We start from the raw sequence: 18077 nt of genomic DNA, 5'->3' as shown, positions 1-18077 counted from the left end.
CGTTGGTAATGGTAGGTGAGAGACAGTGGTAAGATTAAAATATCTATTTGACTTCAAAGGCCAGGCCCCTTTCTATTATTTAAAAAAAGGGAAAGAAGGAAATTTACAAAGCAAACTATAACCTTTCATCAGATTCTCATATTTTCCTCCAGTGAAGATAAATTCTTCTTATCGGTCCTACCGCCCACCAACTCTCCACAAAAATTTCTTCCCTGTATACCTGTAGACAAGAAAATTACCAAGATTACTTTTTGCTTTGTATTGCTAAAACATAATGCAAACTTTTTATTTTTTCAAATACAATTCTAATGTGAAATCATACTTTTTCCAGTTCATACTTTTTTTTCTTCTTTTCTGTAGGCACACTTATGTACACACGTGTGAGTGCACAAACTGGCATAGTGACCAGTTTTCCCCAATGACAATCATTGATGTAGGAAGACAGAAGCAGACTTACACACAAACTAACAGAAAGAAAACCATAAAATTGTATGCTGACCACTCCAGTTCCAGAGTGGCTATGAGAGACTCTTGAATAGTTTGAAGGTGATGGTGGCGAAGGGGACAAAAGAAAGGACAGCTGTTTTTATTCTGAAATTGACACTTCTTGGAGATTGGTCTTCAAAGTATGGGCCTAAGGCTGGTGGCGGCAGCAGCAGTAGCAGCAATAACACCCAAGGGATTGATAGAGATGGAAATTCTGGACCCTCCCTTAATATGCCAAATGCAAATACCAGGTGTGGTACCCAGCAATGTGATTCAAACAGCCTGCCAAGATTGAGGTGTACCCTACAATTGTGAGCTGCTGATCTAAAGTTCCACCCATGACTTTAAATTCTACACACTCACAGAAATGTGTTAATAAGTACTTTCTGTGGGTGTTCCAAGATGAACCTGTGGATCGGCCCCCAGTTGTTCTCACAGCATGGGTCCTAAACCCCTTAAGAAGATGCCTCGTACTAGTCTTTGACCTGTTGGACATCCTTAATATTTGTAGAATTTATGAGCAGCAAGAACAATGTAAGGTGTGTCTGAGTGGATCTAGGCATGCATGCTGATTCCTTTGGTGGATAGGCAATGCTTATAAGAATTTCTTGAAATTTTCTTATGGGATAAAGTTGGTTTTCAAGAAGATTCAACAGTGTTAGTCATTGCCTATGTTTAGAGAATATATATATATCTTCAGTACAGCCAGTGGGAACATTCTTCAATATGCACGAATGGCCAGACATGATAAGCCAGGTCATCCAGGAAACACACAGATATGTGTTGATGATGATAAAGGACAGTGTTCTCAGTGTTCAGCCCCAATGCCTGATGTCCTTTGCTTTCAAACTTTAGTCATACTACTGGATGCAGATGTGTTCTTTTCGATGATGTGCAGTGATAATAGCAATGATGTTTTTTTTTAACAGTTTTCAAACTATAACCGATTACTTTATCTCTGGGATTATTTAAGGAATCTGCTCTTTGTTTGGAAGCCTGGCTTTAAAAGTCTTGACCTACAGGCTGAAGTCGTTGGGATGGCACTGTAGTCATAAGATATGTTGTCCAAGTTGAGTGCCACAGGAACTGAGATGCAGGTGTCTTCATAGAGAAGCACGCATGCCCAACTTTGGGGCCAAGCCATGATCTTGCCAAAATACCTTTTCCTAATCCTGTTCTGGCCTTGTCTGCTCTGGCTGAATTGATGCATGGTTTTCAACAGGCTTTTAAAAAAAACTAGGGTTGATCTCAGAACCTTGTGCATGCTAGGCATATTCTCTTGAGTATGCTTGAGTATACTTGATCCATACCCTATACGCTCAGCAAGTTTGAAAGAAAGAAGCCATCCTGAGAATGGGCAACTCATGCAGTTAAAAAAAACAACAGGGGTGCAAACTTTTAACTACTAAGCTTTTCATCTCTTCTCCATTTCCTCAGAGGACATCCCCTGCTTTCCTCTTTTTTCTTTCCTTCATACCACTCTAAACCCATTCTACTCATACTCATTTTATGTCCATGTTATAATTTTGTTCCTCTTCATCATCATTGAACCTAAGTTTTCTCTGCAGTGGGTGTCAGCTGGTATGTGACATTACTTGCTTACATAATAATTTGATATAATAATCCAATCCAGAATTCTTGCTAGAGAATTCACTTCTGATAGTTAGCACATGTAAAATGTCATTTCCTTAGTATTCCTTTCACAGCAATAATATTCTCATTCATTGTGCTTTTGTTATTTTGAATGTTTGTTCGGTCAGCTGATCCTAAGGTTACCTCCTCAAGTAACATTTTCTCTACCTCATCCAAAGCCAATTGTAATTTTGGGCAATGGTGGGTATTCTAATCCTGTTGCATTGTGGCTTTTAAAGTAAGAAATTAATTCGTTTCCTCTACTAGATTATTTCCTTTATTGAAGCAGTCCCCATGTTTTATGTGTCTTTGTTATACTCTCATCCCCAGCATTAGTCCTGAAGTAGCAGTGACTTAATGCATACATTAAAGTTCCTATGTTGAAGCTCATCTCCTAATTGTGCTTGTTCTTAATCATATATTACTGTGTAAGAAGCTACCATAACAACTGTGGCTGAAAATAACTATTCTATTTATTGCCTAGTTTTGACAGAATTATGGGAAGGTCATAGCTGTATAGCTCATCTCCAACCCATATGGTGTCATCTGGGGCTGGAAGATTCATTTCTAACTTGGTTTCTTCACTCTTATATATGTATTTCAGTGTTCCCTGGCTTCTCTCCATAGAGATCTTATCCTCATTGGCTTATCTGCATAGTTTGGAGCTTTACATGGCTGCTTGGGGTCCCAGAGTTCTAAGAAGCTCAGGTATAGGCTGAGGAGTTTGTGATCTAATCATGGAAGCCACAGGAATGATTCTTCAGCCTCATTTTGTTGGCTAAGCAAGTCAATAAGGCTGGTCAGGATTCAAGGAGATAAGTCACAAAAGCATTGTAACCAGTTGTTGTTATTGTGTTGTTGTTGTTATTGTAGTTTGGTGTGGTTTTGGGAGTTGAACCCAACCATTCCACCACAGAGCCACACTCTAGTCCCTGTAACCATTTTTAATGTGAGTAGTATGTGTAACATGTATATGAGGATTAAAAAAACTCAAGTTTCCCCAGCTTGAAAAAGTCTGCCAGGTGCCAGCATGTGAGTCCTACTGGTATTTTACTTGGAAACTATGCATATTCAAATAGATAAATATAAAATAAGTGATACAGCAATCTGATGGGTGGTATAAGAAATGCTTTAGTAATATTGTTATAACATCTCTGTGTATATGCATTTTTTTTTAATTTAGGTATGTATCCCTACTTAAGTTTTGTAGCTGCAGCTATGAGCCTTCTACCATAGCTGAAAATACTCCAGGGAAACCAGTGGGAAAGTGAAGTGTGGTCCATGATAAAGCAACAGAAATAAAGACACAGCCCCAGGAAAGAAAAGGGACGTCTTGTGTCACACACAAACTGGTGTTGGCCCCAGAAACCTCCTGTGCTGCACAGCTGCAGATACACAAATTCTAGTGTATGTCAAGGGATGGATTATAAGATGTCTGAAAAGCTATTATTATTATTATTGCAGGAGAATTTTTTGTGTAGAACATTTCTAACACTGGTCTGTGGGAAAAAATATGCCAATTTATAGTATAAAAAATTTCAAACATAATACGCATTGGGACAATTAATGTTGAGCAGTGGCTTAGAAGCATCATTTGTAAACTTTACCACTGTATCTATTCACTCACTCAGCAGAACCTATAAGAAATATAGAACCTTCAAAATATATATTAATTTGCCCAGGCCCTGAGTTCAGGCCCATGACCGACCAAAAAATATAGATAGATAGATACATATATATTTAGATATCTTGCCATAAACCCAAACAATATAGATTTGCTCAGTGATTTTTACAAGGACCCATAAGAATTTTTAAGATGAAACCAGATCACTGTAATTTGGAGCCATGGGGAAACGAGGTTGAGCAGGAAATCCTCTAAGTCAGGTTCTAAGTGTAGCAAAAGTTTTTGATGGTTGTGGAAGACACAGCTGAGCACAAAGATACACTGTTACGTGCACTTGAAGCTATAATTGCATCCCCTGGGTATACTGGTTTAAAAACATACTTATTTAAAATAGAGAACACCTTGTGTTGTAATTTCTGCAATTCTCGATGGTGATACGTACAATTTCTCTGCCTTTTCCTTTCCCATCTCTTTTTACGCAAAGATTCACTGTTTCTTTAAATCACGCTTAATTAAGAGATTTTTCTGTTTTTTTTTCTTTTACCTGTTGTCTTCTGTTGGAAGCTGGTTAATCCTGAATCTCTAATAAATGCAAATGGATTAAAGAGAATCATGAGTTCAAGATTATTGTAGCTTCACTGGCATAATTGTTAATATCTTCACTGTCCCCTGGGGCAGTATAGGATTACATCAGTTAAATTGCTCCCTGCAACTGAACACGGTAACCATAAATGTGACTACTGTGTGTTCACCAGCACATTTGAGGTATTTAATTTGCTTGGCTGTAATAGATTGTCAGAGCAGTAAACGTGAGGCAAGTAATGTAAACGGTGTAATGATGGTAATTATCTGAATGGATCGATCATCATGTTATTGCAACGTGATATGGGTAAGAGCAAGATGTAGACATCCCAGTATAAATTCTCATTTTCAGCTTTATTTCCTTGCACCCTTTTTCCTAAATAATTTAAAGTGAAAACAACATAAACTGGCATTGTAGTTCTTTCCATTATCTCTTTCCATTATCCTGTGTGTTGTCGCTTTCCTAACATTTCAGATCTCAAAAAAGGTACTTCTCTCCAAAGAAAGTAGTAATTTTATAGAGCTGGAATTCTGACTCTCCCTTTGTAATTCATGGGTATCTAAATACATGAAATAGAAGTCACTGTAGGTTGCTTCCTCATCTTCATTTGTTAACTAAAGAATCATTCACCAAAGAATCGTAAAGCCACCAACATTAGCCAACCGGGTGATGGTTGATCATTCTGACGTTGCCCATATTCTACAATAGAATGAAACTGGAACCCAGACCTCATCCTCCTACTTGTGCCAGGGAAGGACCTCAGTGGTTGGACCAACTGCTGGCCTAGAGAACATACCACCATGACAGGCTAGAAACAGTCCTCAAAGGAAAAGCACATAAACCCATGCCTTCTCATCGTCAAAAGCTGGGAACACTGGTAGGATTCCACCATGCTCCTTTAGTTTCCATTGTCCAACCATCTGCTTCATAGTCCTATCTTTCTTTTGTCTATTTGGACTTTAGACTACAACTTCTTTCAAATCACAGCAAGTACAAAAAGAAATGCCAGCTATCTATAGAATTACTGCCGAAAATGTGTGTGCCCAGCGATAATGGTAGAGGAAGGCACAGAAGAAGGTGAGGGAGAAGGGAAGGCAAGCAAGACAGTAAGATTTTAGGGGCTGTGAGATAAATGGAAGATTGGGGGAAAAAATCTTTCTACTGAAATTAGAAGTGGTAGTGCCTCAGAAAATCTACACTTGTCAACACCTGGACTATGGCTTCCAAATAGCCCTCTCCAACTAAGAAGAAGTGGGGTCCATGAGTACATGGACCAAGGCAAGGAAAAGGCTAAATGGCTAAAAATGAATGTGTTGTAAAGGAGCGTGCCACTCACTGGCACAACTAGAGCATAAAAAATAGTAATGACTTAAAACTCTGAATAATTGAAAATCTATGTAAGCATACTAATATATAGGAAATGGGTAGACATATAAATGTATATTGCTCTATACTTAGCTGTGGATTCACTTTCTTCAGTAATAGTTACCTACTGCAGACTGTGCTGTAAACATAGCAAATAGAAATTTCCAGATATAAGCAGTTTGTATGTTTTAAATTGCACCCTATTCTGAGAGAAATGATAAGATCTCCTTCCATGCTGAAGGAAATGTGAATCCTGCCCTTGGAGAGTATGTCCACATGATGCTGTGTATGAATATATGTTCTGTGCCTACAGTCAAAACTATCAGTGTCTTATTGGAGTTGGTTGGAAGTTGCTCTTATTTTACTTATTAAATAAAAATGACTCCAAGTTACAGGAGGCATAAATCTGGCAATTTTGTTATAGTGTACTGTTATAATTGTCCAAATTTACTAGAAGCTACTGTTATTAACGTCTTACTCTTTCTTATTGATACATGTTATCAAATCTATGTATGTCATATTAATAGGTGATATAATCTCATAGGACCACTGCCATACATGGAGGCTATCAGTGAGCAAAAACATCCTTACATGACACATGATTTTATGTATGTATATAGATATATATACATGTACATATATATGTGTGTGTATATATATATAGGGTTTCATACAATCCAGAGTTTTGGTGACCCACTGGGGGTCTTGGAATGTATACTCACAAATAAGGGGTACTAGAGATACAATGGAATTAGAAATCACCACTTGTAGCCACAGTAATCATTGAGTCAGTTAAGTTACTGATGGTTGTTGTAACAAATAACTGAAAGTTACTAACAATAGTATACGTTCATAGTTTCGAAATATTTCACCCCAAATTAAATATTAATTGCAAAAGTCAGGGTAGTAACTGTACAATCAAGAGATTCAGTAGACTCCACTGAACATGCAATGCAAGTTAGCACGTGCAGAAATGGAGCACAGAGGCATCATGTGACTGACACAACATGCTAAGCAGGACCCAGTACCAGCTCTGTGCTATTCCTACCACATCTGCACAAGGAAGTTGCAGATAAACTCTGCAAGGGAAGGAAAAGAGAAGAGAAAATCAGAAACAGGAAATGTTTCAGACTAAAAGTTATTGTATGAATGACAAGGACAAGTGAATGCAATGCATTAATGTGTCTAGGATCCCAATCCTGGAGGAAACTCACCACAAAGGGCATTACAGAGATAAGGGATGAATAGGGGTGAGGGCTAATCATTGTGTTGTATTAATGTGTATTTCCTGAAAGTAAAAAGTTGGCTGAGATTATTCAAGAAGATATCTTTGTTACTCATAAATTCACAATTCAGGAATAACAGAAGCCATACTTACTTTTAAGGTCAAAGAGACAGAGAAACAGGGAAGGAGAAGGAAAGACAATAGTATAGCAGAGGTGGCAAAACATTAATGATAATAAATCTGAGCAAAGTCATGTGTGAATGCTTTATATTGTTCTCATAAATTGTACATTTGCAATTATTCTCAAATACAAGGTGAACAAATGCTTAGGAAGTGAAGGTATATGAATTATGATTCAAAGTCAGCTTAGGCAAATGTTAGCAATACTATCTCAAAAAGAAACTAGCTGCACACCTGTGCTCATGTCTATAATCATCATTACTCAAGAGGGTGAAAACTGAGAATTAGGGTTCAACACCAACCTCGGGCAAACAAATTCTGGAGACTTTGATTAACTAGCAAAAAGCCAAAACTGGAGATGGTGGCACAAGTGGTAGAGCACCAGCTGTGTGTGAAAAGTGGAGCAAGAGCTTGAGGCTCTGAGTTTAATTCCCAGTGTGAGCATACACACACTAACACACTCATACACAAGCTGGAATAAACTGGTCATGGAGCTACCCACTACTCCAGAGGAACAAGTAGGAAAGTTGTGGTTTGTGGTTAGCCGAGGCAAAAGGTAGCAAGCACAGCCCTACTTGAAGAATTCAACTTAAAGCAAAAACACTTGGAGCATGGCTCAAGTAGCAGATGTGAAGTCCTGAGTTCAATTCATCATGCTGTTAAATAAAGGGAAGGAAAAAAATGAAAATAGAGGAGTGTGTTAACCTTTATACCATAATATAAAAACATACCATACTGTGCACACTGAGTTAGAATGCTAAAGATGTAGAATCATGAGTGCTAGCTGGAGGGGTGGGGATAATCAGAGATAACTTGCACTTTTCAGGATGCAGACAGGGGTAAGGTGAGGGGTAGGGACAGGGTGTCCACAGTGGCCACATTGGAACCAGGTTACCAGCTGCAAAGCATAGTTGTACCATCATCATTTTTCTGCTCTTTCTTTTTAAACCTACTGTGCTTTTTCTCCCTCCTTACTATTGCAAAAAGTAGCCTAATAGCCACATGTACTTTCAATGCCCACAGAGAAGCATGAAAGCACTAATTAGAAGCAGCAGCAACATAGGAAAAGGGATGCTTCAGAATAATTCAAGTCTTATGTGTTATGTCCAAAGAGACAAAGGTGACATGTTTTCTCTCATGTGAAAGCTAGAATTAGTTTATAAATATGTAAGTAAATACTTTGGGAGGTGTGTAAGTGCACACAAATATATTAACTGAAATACAGCTGATTCAGGGAGATTTCTTAGAAAGGCTAAACAAAGATCAGCAAAATAAATACCAGGAAAGAGTATGGAGTCAGGGTGGACAAATGAAGAAAAGGGGGAAAGTACTTTCAAGAATTCAGTGCATATCCTGCAAAATTAAGAAAAATGAGGGAAGCAGGGAACAGGAGGAATGGGAGAGGATACCAAGAGACATTGCATTTATAAACTGCTTTGTTGAATTGCAACTCCTAGTTAAAATGGCAACTACTAGTTAAAAATTTTTAAGTCATTGATGAACACTAAAAATAGCATGTTTAGTTTGTGTTGGGAATTATGCTTTCATGACTTTACCTGAAATTCTTTGTATTCAGGTAATATTCAGCATTGAGACTATGACAGGTCTTAATGAAGTGGATTAAGATGTTTCTTACATTTACACAGTGAGATAAATATTTTAATCTTTCTATAGAGCACTCTCAGATTGAGCCATGATTTTATTTTTTTACCTGTTCAGAATATCAAATTCTGCATTTCTTATAATTGTATTATTGTAGCAAGTTGATAAGACAGAAGTCAACTTGAGATACTTATAATAATATTCACAGAAACCTGTCAAAGGTATTTCTAAAAGATTATTTGGGATCTTGAGGAGCTATATTTAGTTACTGTATTGAATGACTTGTCACACAACACAACATTACATTGATTTATTTGTGTTATTTCTGTATCTTACTGCAGGCAGAGAATTCAGCATTGGCTTTGGAAAATGAAAATCAAAGAGAGCAGTATGAAAGATGTCTTGATGAGGTAAGGTGAATGAGAGGCCCATAATAAGAGGTTGTACTATTTAGCATTTTCTTAGTCTGATAATAGCACATATGCATTAGATGTCCCCACCGAATCTTAGCATTTTCTCTTCCAAGAGGAAGTTGTAAGCACATGCCCCACTGTTAAAGAGCAGTGTGTGTGTACATACATGTGTGCATGTGTGTGTGTGTGTGAGAGAGAGAGAGACAGAGAGAGACAGAGAGACAGAGAGACCATCTGCCCTTCCCCTGCCTTTCTTTCTAGTTGCTTATTGAGGAATCTGTAATTTTTTGGTAATTGTTTCATATTCTTGGAGCACAGTTAGGATGTGCTTCTTCACTGTTGGATCAATTCTTCCTGTGCAGTAAGTGCACTACTTGCCTATGAATGAGAAATACCATATCAGCACAGTGCATCTGAAATAGGATGTCGTTTCTGGAAAAGCAAATCCTTGATAGAGTGGGTGGGGTGATGTTCACAGTTGGCAGCCAGAGGGGGGAAATATTCAAAAATTGAGCACAAGCCATAAAGAGGACAGGAAGTGAAGAAGAAAATTTGAGCCGAATGGAAGAAGACAGGGCCACACGCCCGAGTAAACTCAATAAATATTATGTGATGATAATGATGAGATGATGGCAAAGATACTGGGCATTTGAGAATCTCTGGGAGACGAGAGGAAGATTGAAGGGTATGCAGAGCACTCAAGGGTATCTCTTTGGGCCACTCCCCTTACACTCCATGTTGTATCTTCCTGCCTGGACTGCCCATTCACCTCGCTGAGAAGTTTTTTGGAGACTTGTCTGTGATTGGAGCCATTATTTAAATGAGATAACTTTCTTAGGCATCTGGCCCAACACTCTAAAACATAATAAGCATTCTTTGGAAGAGTCAGTTTGAGATTTGTTATAGTATAGCTGAACACATTTTAGTAAAACAAGAAAAACTGCACTTAATCTTATTCTGTTACTTTACCTGTGGGAATTGCCAGTATATCTTCAGTCTTTTTCTCCTCTAGCAATTAGGGAAGCCTTTTCCCAAGGAAGTCCTCTTTATATATTTTACCCTTTCCTTCCCCTGTCCACCTGCACACTTTCTCAGAAGTTGATGGATTGAACCATAGCGAGCTTGGGCTTAAATCCCAACTCTGTTCTTCTTTTACTCCTTCAAGCTGCAATCATAGTTCTTATGATCTGATGGTCCTTGAGACCCCTTCCCCCCTGCCAGTTTTGGAGGACTGCAGATTGTCAAGCCATGCCCTGTACTTATAGAATCATTCAGGGTGAGCCTGGCAAGCTGTGTGTCAATGAGGTCTCCAGTTGTTATATCTGCTGCTTTTGGAGTCCTATCCCCATAATACACACCAGTTGTATTTAGTACATCCATGCCATTGGAGAACTCTCAAGATATCCCTAGAAAAGAAATGATGTTTCATATCCAATGCTTGAATTGTTCAATATACATATAATTTAGTATACATACAGCCATATACATAGGTTACTCCAGCAAAATAGTCTTTGCAGTGCTCTTCTATGTCAAGACTTAAAAAGACCAAAATAATCTTTACAATGCCCAAAGGTAAAGAATCATAAAATGTTCGTTGACCTAAAAGACAACATAAGGATTCAGGGTCTGAGAGATAGTTCAATAGCCCTCACCTCTGCTCCCCAGGCACTTGGTCCAATCAAAATCTAGGGCAAGTAAGACCAAATAGATCTGAGGATATTTAAAGGTACAAATAATGCCCTTGAGTGATGTATATTGATCAGCGTAGTTTCACTTTAACCTCTTGCACTGAAATTTCCAGTGAAACTATTTGTATTCAGAAATCAAATGCATGTGGCTCACACTCCAGAAACTTCTTACTTGCCACAATTCTCTCAGAATAATCTCTTCCCATCCATGAAAAAGCTCACAGCATTTCTCATCAGGAACAACAGTCTGTTTTCTTATATTTCCCAGGAATGCGTCGTCCAGATTTTATGAGAACATGTTAGGCAAAATGTAAGTTTTCACCCACAACATCATTTCCTGCAGTTTCCACTGAAGGCAGAATTTTTAAAAGGAAAAAGTCCCTGTGTCTCTAATTTTAAAAAAATTAACCACTGCTAGAAACATGATTTGCCACAAGAGCCACCTCTGTGCGACACTAATGTTTTATATTCATGAGTACCTGCCCCTGATTACACATGCCAGTTGTTTTGAAACTAATTGCATGGGGTAGACAATCCATTATTTTGCATTGTGAGAGAATGCCCTCAAAGGAGTAGTTTAATGCCAACTGGAAATTCTTTTCAAGGCTTTCTACACTAATTAGACAAACTAACAAGATAAGGTCTCATATAAGTTATTTCCTTGCTAGTGGGTTCATAAAACATACTCAGGTGATTAACACATGAATTTCAAATGTTCCTCTATCCTTTTTGCTTAGATAGTTATTTTCTGGGGAATGAAGAACATATGGAGGATTTAGGGGAAAAATTGTGAGTCTAAAATTCCTTCTGTGTTTTCCTACTGGAAGAGGGCACTTGTTCAGACATTAGCAACCACTCTGTATAGATAGAGACACCCACAAATCTTCATCCTGGCTTGGTTAAGCATATGCACAGTCACATACATGTGTACATGCATACTCCTCCCACACAAATTCATACATATGCTTCACCATCATCTCTCCTGAACCTGTCTCCTGGTGTTCTTCCCTTGCAATACAAAGGCAAAATGAGGGGCTAATTTCATTTTTCCTTGGGAGTTTGGAAGTTCTCATCTTTGAACAAAGTTTCTTGGTCTAGGGTCCAGCTGTCTGACAGGTAATGGTTGTTTATTTACACTATTGCTTTGGCCACAACTCCTTTTGGACATAGTATTCCCAGGTAGAGACGCATAATGATATGTACAAAATAAGCAGATCCACTGCATTGCATTTAGTTGGATTCAGCGTTGTCCTACAAACTTTCCTGATGTCAGCTTCAGGCAAGCCCTGGAGCTGATGTTACTCTTAGCCCAGAGGAAGTGAGAAGCTCTAATTACCACATGGTAAATAGGTAAAAGAAACTCACAAAACAATCATATTATACTGAGGACTTCCAGAACAATTTCCCTGTGCTGAGGACTTCCAGGACAATCAGTGGAGAGTGGAGGAGCAGCAAGGGCATGTCACAGACAGTGGGCAGGCTTAGACAGTGCACCATCAAGGGAGGGACCCGGAACAAGTGGGAGATTTCCCAGCAGAGCTTTAAATTGCTGCTGGCTGCACCCTCCCTACCCCCCTAAACATATATGTTATCTGCTCAGAGATTCTGATGGGCTCTGGTATGGTGCAGAGCCTGGGCCTTTTAAGTATATATATATACATACATACACACACACATACTTATTTATATACACATACATATATATACATACTTATATATACACATACATATATATACATTCATATATATATATATATGTACCTCCTTTTAAGTTTTTTAAACAGCCCAAGAGGTGATGATGTTTAGCATGCTCAGCCAAGGTTAAGAATTATTGCAATAAGGCTCTGAATGCTGGGCTTCAGAGAACATTTTCAGAAAACCTTCACAGGATGGTACACTAGAGATGAGCTTGGATAGAGTAATGGGGGGAAAAAGCAGTCCCCTGTGGAGGTTTGGGGTTCTTTCTGAATAGAAAGCTACAAACCAACAAGTAAACCTACTCCCAGTGTTCCTGAAAGTGTGTTCCCAGTTGTTTCTGCATCAAAAAGATGTAGAATGACTGCAAAAAGTTCACACTAGTCGACTTTCCTAAGCCCTCAGTCAGGCTATGTATAGAGGAAATGTCACAGTTCCTGGTGCATGGTGGAGCTTCTGTGCATGAAGCTGAAGAAGCTCACTAAATCTGTAAAGTCATTGAGGACACTGTGGATGGCTTCCACATTCCAGAACTCAAGGGTAAAGAAAACAGTACCCTAAATGTAGCTTAGAAATAGAAAAAAATATATATGACAGATGGGCTGAGAAGGTGGCTCAGTGGTAGAGTGCTTGCCTCTCATGCGTGAGGCCCTGGGTTCGATTCCTCAGTACCACATAAGCAGAAAATAGGCAGAAGTGGTGCTTTGGCTCAAGTGGTAGAGCTCTAGCCTTGAGCTGAAGAGCTAAGGGACAGTAACCAGGCTCAGAGTTCAAGCCCCAGGACTGGCAAAAAAGACAGAATGGCTTTTAGGTTTGGGCCAAATAATGACAGAATAGGTGATAGTTCTCATTTCTCTGATCCTACCCTGAGTGCCTAAACTGCACTGTAGAATCATTATTCAGATGTCTCCATGCATTGCCCATCTCTAAGCTCAACATAACCCTTGCAAGTCAATGTCTCCATCACTGTAGGTAGAAAATGGCCTGCTGTGGTTTTCACATGCTCCAGTGCCTTCCCTATAAATGGGCTATGAAACAAGTGTACACTCTCTTCCTTATTTTCCCCAGACTCTGACTACCTTAAAAGCATAGGTATGCTTTGCGTTATTTATCTAGTACTACCCAGCATGATTCTTGGTGCATATTAGGTGCTTGATGAAAATTAATATTTAAATGAGTTTCCCCTGAAATCCTGCATACATATTTAGAGTAATTTCTTCAGTTGTCTCCTCAGAGGTGAATAGCCATTTATTTTCTACAAAACCCTGAGGATAATTCAAATCATCTGGAAAAGTGGTAGACACACTTAAAAGACTGACTTGGATGGGAAAGACATGGGTTCAAATGCTTCCCCAGCCATCCTTATCCTATTTCATGTGGGGCATGTTGATCCTTCTTTTGATTTCTTTCTTTCTCACCTTTATCTGACAGGAAGATATCGAGGGACATATCTATTCATGAATATTATGTGCAAGTGCCCATTCATCCACATGCATATGTACGTATGTGTGTGTGTGCGTGCACACATACACACACAATTACTTAATAAAATCTCTTACTATGTTTCAGATGTCTACTTGAACATACATTCTGTTCTCTGTCACTCATCTGTAACTCTGATCCCCAATAAACCCTGGTGAAGTGGCCACTTTACATGAGGCCCTGTCCTGGGTATCTTCTCTGTACCTACCCCTTGAACTTTTCACGACTTTAGGGGCACATGAGAACAGACAGGTTGCTCCTCCATTGCAATATATGTCAGGGGACACAGGGAATCTTTGAACCACATCATTTTTATGAATCTAGTCCCACATTCTTCCCACTTTCCCTCAGCTGTCTCAATACAGTAAGCTAAAACTCCAGAGCATCAGAAATTCCTGCACATTTGTGAATGCACTGTGTTCTTAACAAGATTTTAAGTTACTTTCTGATGTAAGACTTGCTTTGCATGATGAAATAACACATCAGAGTGTGAAAATAAGACAGCAGGGCAGAAGCATGATGCCTTTTGAATCCCTCACTATCACTTGTAGCTTCCCACTCTTTACCTTCCTAGGGAGCCCTGGGCTGTGTTCTTTTTTTTTTTTTCTTTTTGTCAGTCATGGGGCTTGAACTCTGGGTTTGGACTCTATTCCTGCACTCTTCAGCTCAAGGCGAGCACTCTACCACTGGAGCTACAGCACCACTTCTGGTTTTCTAGTGGTTTATTGGAGATAGGAATCTCACAGTCTTTCCTGCCTGGGCTGGCTTTGAACCGCGATCCTCAGCTCTCAGCCTCCTGAGTAGCTAGGATTACAGGTGTGAGTCACTGGCGCCTGGCTGGGCTGTGTTCTTAACTGGTGGGAATTGGTTCATCTAAGGTCTGGGCCTCTGGGCCTTTTGGTAATCAAATAATAGAGAACTCAGTATCTCCACCTTCCCTTCCCCTTATGCACCTTCCAGAGGACCCTGAAAGCCTGGCAGATGGGAGAAAGAACTGTCTCTTGTGTATAGAAAGCAGCTGGTTACCTGATAGAATTCTCTGTGATAAGGAAGGGAAAGGTACTGAGGCATCTCACCTGTAGCCCCTCTCCGTCTCCTAAGAGCAGAGTGGGGAGATCTCCTCAGAGAGCTTCAGGGAGACTGGAATACAAGCCTGGGACATAAGGCTGTCAGCTCTGCTCCATGTGTCCCAAGTCCCTGTGGCCCAGCCCAGCTGTTATTTTTCCCTTCTTTGGAGCAAGAGCTGGCAGGTGCCGCTGGAAGTTATTTGTTCTCATTAGCTTGAGTCTTCTGGTGTGTGATCCAGGTGCTTTAGGGCACATTGTTGAAGGCTTATGGACCAGGGCCCATTCCAGGCATTGTGTGAGCCTTGCAAAATTTTCAGGCACAAAGCTCCAAACAATAGTTGTGTTGATGTATCTAGGAAGCTTAGCTGGATAACAGCAGCAACAAAAACCTCAGAAACTGTCTTGATGGGGCTGGTGTGTGGGAGGTAAGCATTTTTACAACTTGCCTGCTCTTCTGCAAAAAACCCATGAGTCCTCTGGGTAATAGACTCCCCCTGTCAGTAGCTGCAGACATAATGTATTGTTGTATCTTTGTTCAATTTTCAGGTAGAGCAAAACAATTGTCCAAAGTACATGCCAGAAGGAACTATGTCCACTATAGAGTCTGTAAGCCTATAGGGCAACTACTTGGACTGCAAAGATATAACATATTTCCTCCTGTGGGCTGTTACAGTTAGGATATTACTCTATGTCTCCCATTAAATCATGACTAGAGCTCTTTTATGGGACCACTGGTACACGGAATGGTTTAAGTGAAAGTCTGGTTTGGGCGCAAGAAAAGAAAATATTGGTATTCAATAGTTTTATGAGCATGTAAATCAAATCCAAAGTTGGAGATCTGAAAAATAAGTAAATTATTTATAGTATGAATTAACTTCGGTACATTATTTCTGATTCAACCCACGTGGATAGTTCAATTCTACTATTTTGTTTTATTTGCCAGCAATAAAGCAGATGATGTATTGTTTGACTTTGACTTTTCAGCTATTTCCAAATTGGAAGGAATGTTTAAGAACTAAAAGACTTTCACAGTAAGAGTATGGGTCAATTTGTGTGGGCTCAAAAACCGTTTGTCACTCCTGTGATTAAGTATGAATAAACAGTTAAAGGGAAAATAAAGCATCAGTTAAGGAAGTGAAGTCTAAGATAAATATTCAGTTTGCTTCCTTTAAACTGAAAAATAATCATTTTCATTTAGATTTATTTTAGGATGATGTATGTTGTTTTATTATCCATAAGTAGCTGTACAAAGGAGTTGTCACTCAGTAAAACAGTTTGTGAATACAATGCATCTTGATCAATGTCACCCTTTCCAACATTCTCATTCATCCCTCTCTTAGTCACCATTTCCCTCGTTTTCTTAATTTTGTAGACTACACCTTGTATTTTTACTGCATTCTTCTCTACTTCTCTTCATTCATCTACTCCCCTCCTCTTGGTCCCATCCTTATGAAGTACCCTATTTCTGGTGCTTATTTTGTTGAATTTTGATTATGCTTCTCTTAGGACTTACATTAAGTTCTCCCTTGAATTTACCATATTTCAGTTAATACATTTGTATATACCTGAATAACCACCCTTGAGTTTGCTTCTTAAATGAAATTCTTAAAAATATTTTTTTCTAAATGTAGAGAGAATGAAGGATGGGGTAACATTATCCAAAAAGGAATGTATTCATTACCTGACTTATATAACTGGAACCCATCTGTATATCACCTTTATTATTACAATGAAAATGTTTTAATTTAGAAATTAAAAAAAATTCTCTAAAACCATAGTTGGTTTCAGTGAAATGTTTTTCTTTTTAATATCAAAGAGGTGAATTTTGAAAGTCTTCTGATAGAAAAATAAAACTCTTTGTGCATGAAGTTTAACTAATAAATTGAGAATAATGTGATTGTGGCTATTACTGCTTATGGTGTGAATATCTTCCAACCAAAAATTGATGACAGCCTGTGTTTTAATTTTCTTGGAGACCTACTGGTTGCCATTAATGATAGCCTGTTTCATCAATATTGAGTCAAGAAACAATTAAGTTCCATGCACATGTTCTCACTATGATCTGCTTCACAATTCTGTTCGGGGGCAACAAGACATCATTTAACATCACCAAAAATAAGTTTGTCACAGAGTAAAGGGAGATGAGCATGTGTCCCATGGTAAGACATGTTTACATGATGATGGCATGAATATCACTGTAACTATAGTTATGAATCTACTACCAGATAGCAGTTCACATACATCACTACATCCCAAACATTAACCACATAAGCAGATATGTAGAACTTTTATACTGAATGAATGAAGAGATGAATGCATACCAGTAACATATCTAGGCTATTTTAATGTTCAGGCTGGTCTTTATTTTCTTTTAATTTCATTGTAAATGTATTGTTCAGAGAGGTTACAGTTACATAAGTAAGGTAACATTTCTTGTTGAACATTGTTACACCCCTTCTCATTTTTTCCCACTTTCCCTTACCCTCCCACCCCAATTTATATACTGGCTTAAGAATACCCATAGCTACCTAATATCATCTAATTTGGGAACACAGTTGCTACTCTGAATTTTATCAACCATAGTCATGTGGATGCATAGCTTCAAGGTTATAGTGAAGTTGAATCGATGATTTTTTTGTCAAGTGGATTTGTTTTTGTTTTATTTTGTGACAGAGAACTCAAGGCCTAAGTTTCTCATTTGGCTTCTGGTTTCTGTTACTTTTTTAAAAAATAATCTATAAGTAGTGGTACAAAGGGGTTACCATTCAACATGACAGTTTATAAATATAATGCGTCTTGATCAATGTCAGATCATTCATTATTTTCTCTCATCCCTCTCAATTCACCCTTTCCCTCAATTTTCTTAATTTTCTAGTTTCATAGATATACATTGAATGTTAAGACTTCATTTTCCTCTCCTTTTCTTTTCTTTTTTCTAGCCCCCCTCCCTTTGATTCCCATACACATCTCAAGTATGATGTGAGTACCCTGGGAGTTATTTTTTCCTACGGAGTTACACCAACCATACTTTGGTT

The 18077-nt window shown here is 38.6% G+C and overlaps 1 protein-coding gene across 3 annotated transcripts in view; it reads left to right on the top strand.

Annotated features, from left to right (window-relative positions):
* Positions 1-18077, top strand: part of Nckap5 (NCK-associated protein 5) — an 824710-nt gene that overhangs the window by 610233 nt on the left and 196400 nt on the right. For all 3 annotated transcript variants that reach the window (XM_013030807.1, XM_013030809.1, XM_013030808.1), the window contains exon 7: positions 9039-9107. In XM_013030807.1, the coding sequence (XP_012886261.1) occupies positions 9039-9107 (69 nt within the window). The remainder of the gene's footprint in view (positions 1-9038; positions 9108-18077) is intronic.

Source organism: Dipodomys ordii, unplaced genomic scaffold (assembly GCF_000151885.1).
Source record: "Dipodomys ordii isolate 6190 unplaced genomic scaffold, Dord_2.0 Scaffold133, whole genome shotgun sequence".
NCBI classification, from domain to species: domain Eukaryota; kingdom Metazoa; phylum Chordata; class Mammalia; order Rodentia; family Heteromyidae; genus Dipodomys; species Dipodomys ordii.
This window is presented reverse-complemented; position numbering and strand designations above follow the sequence as displayed.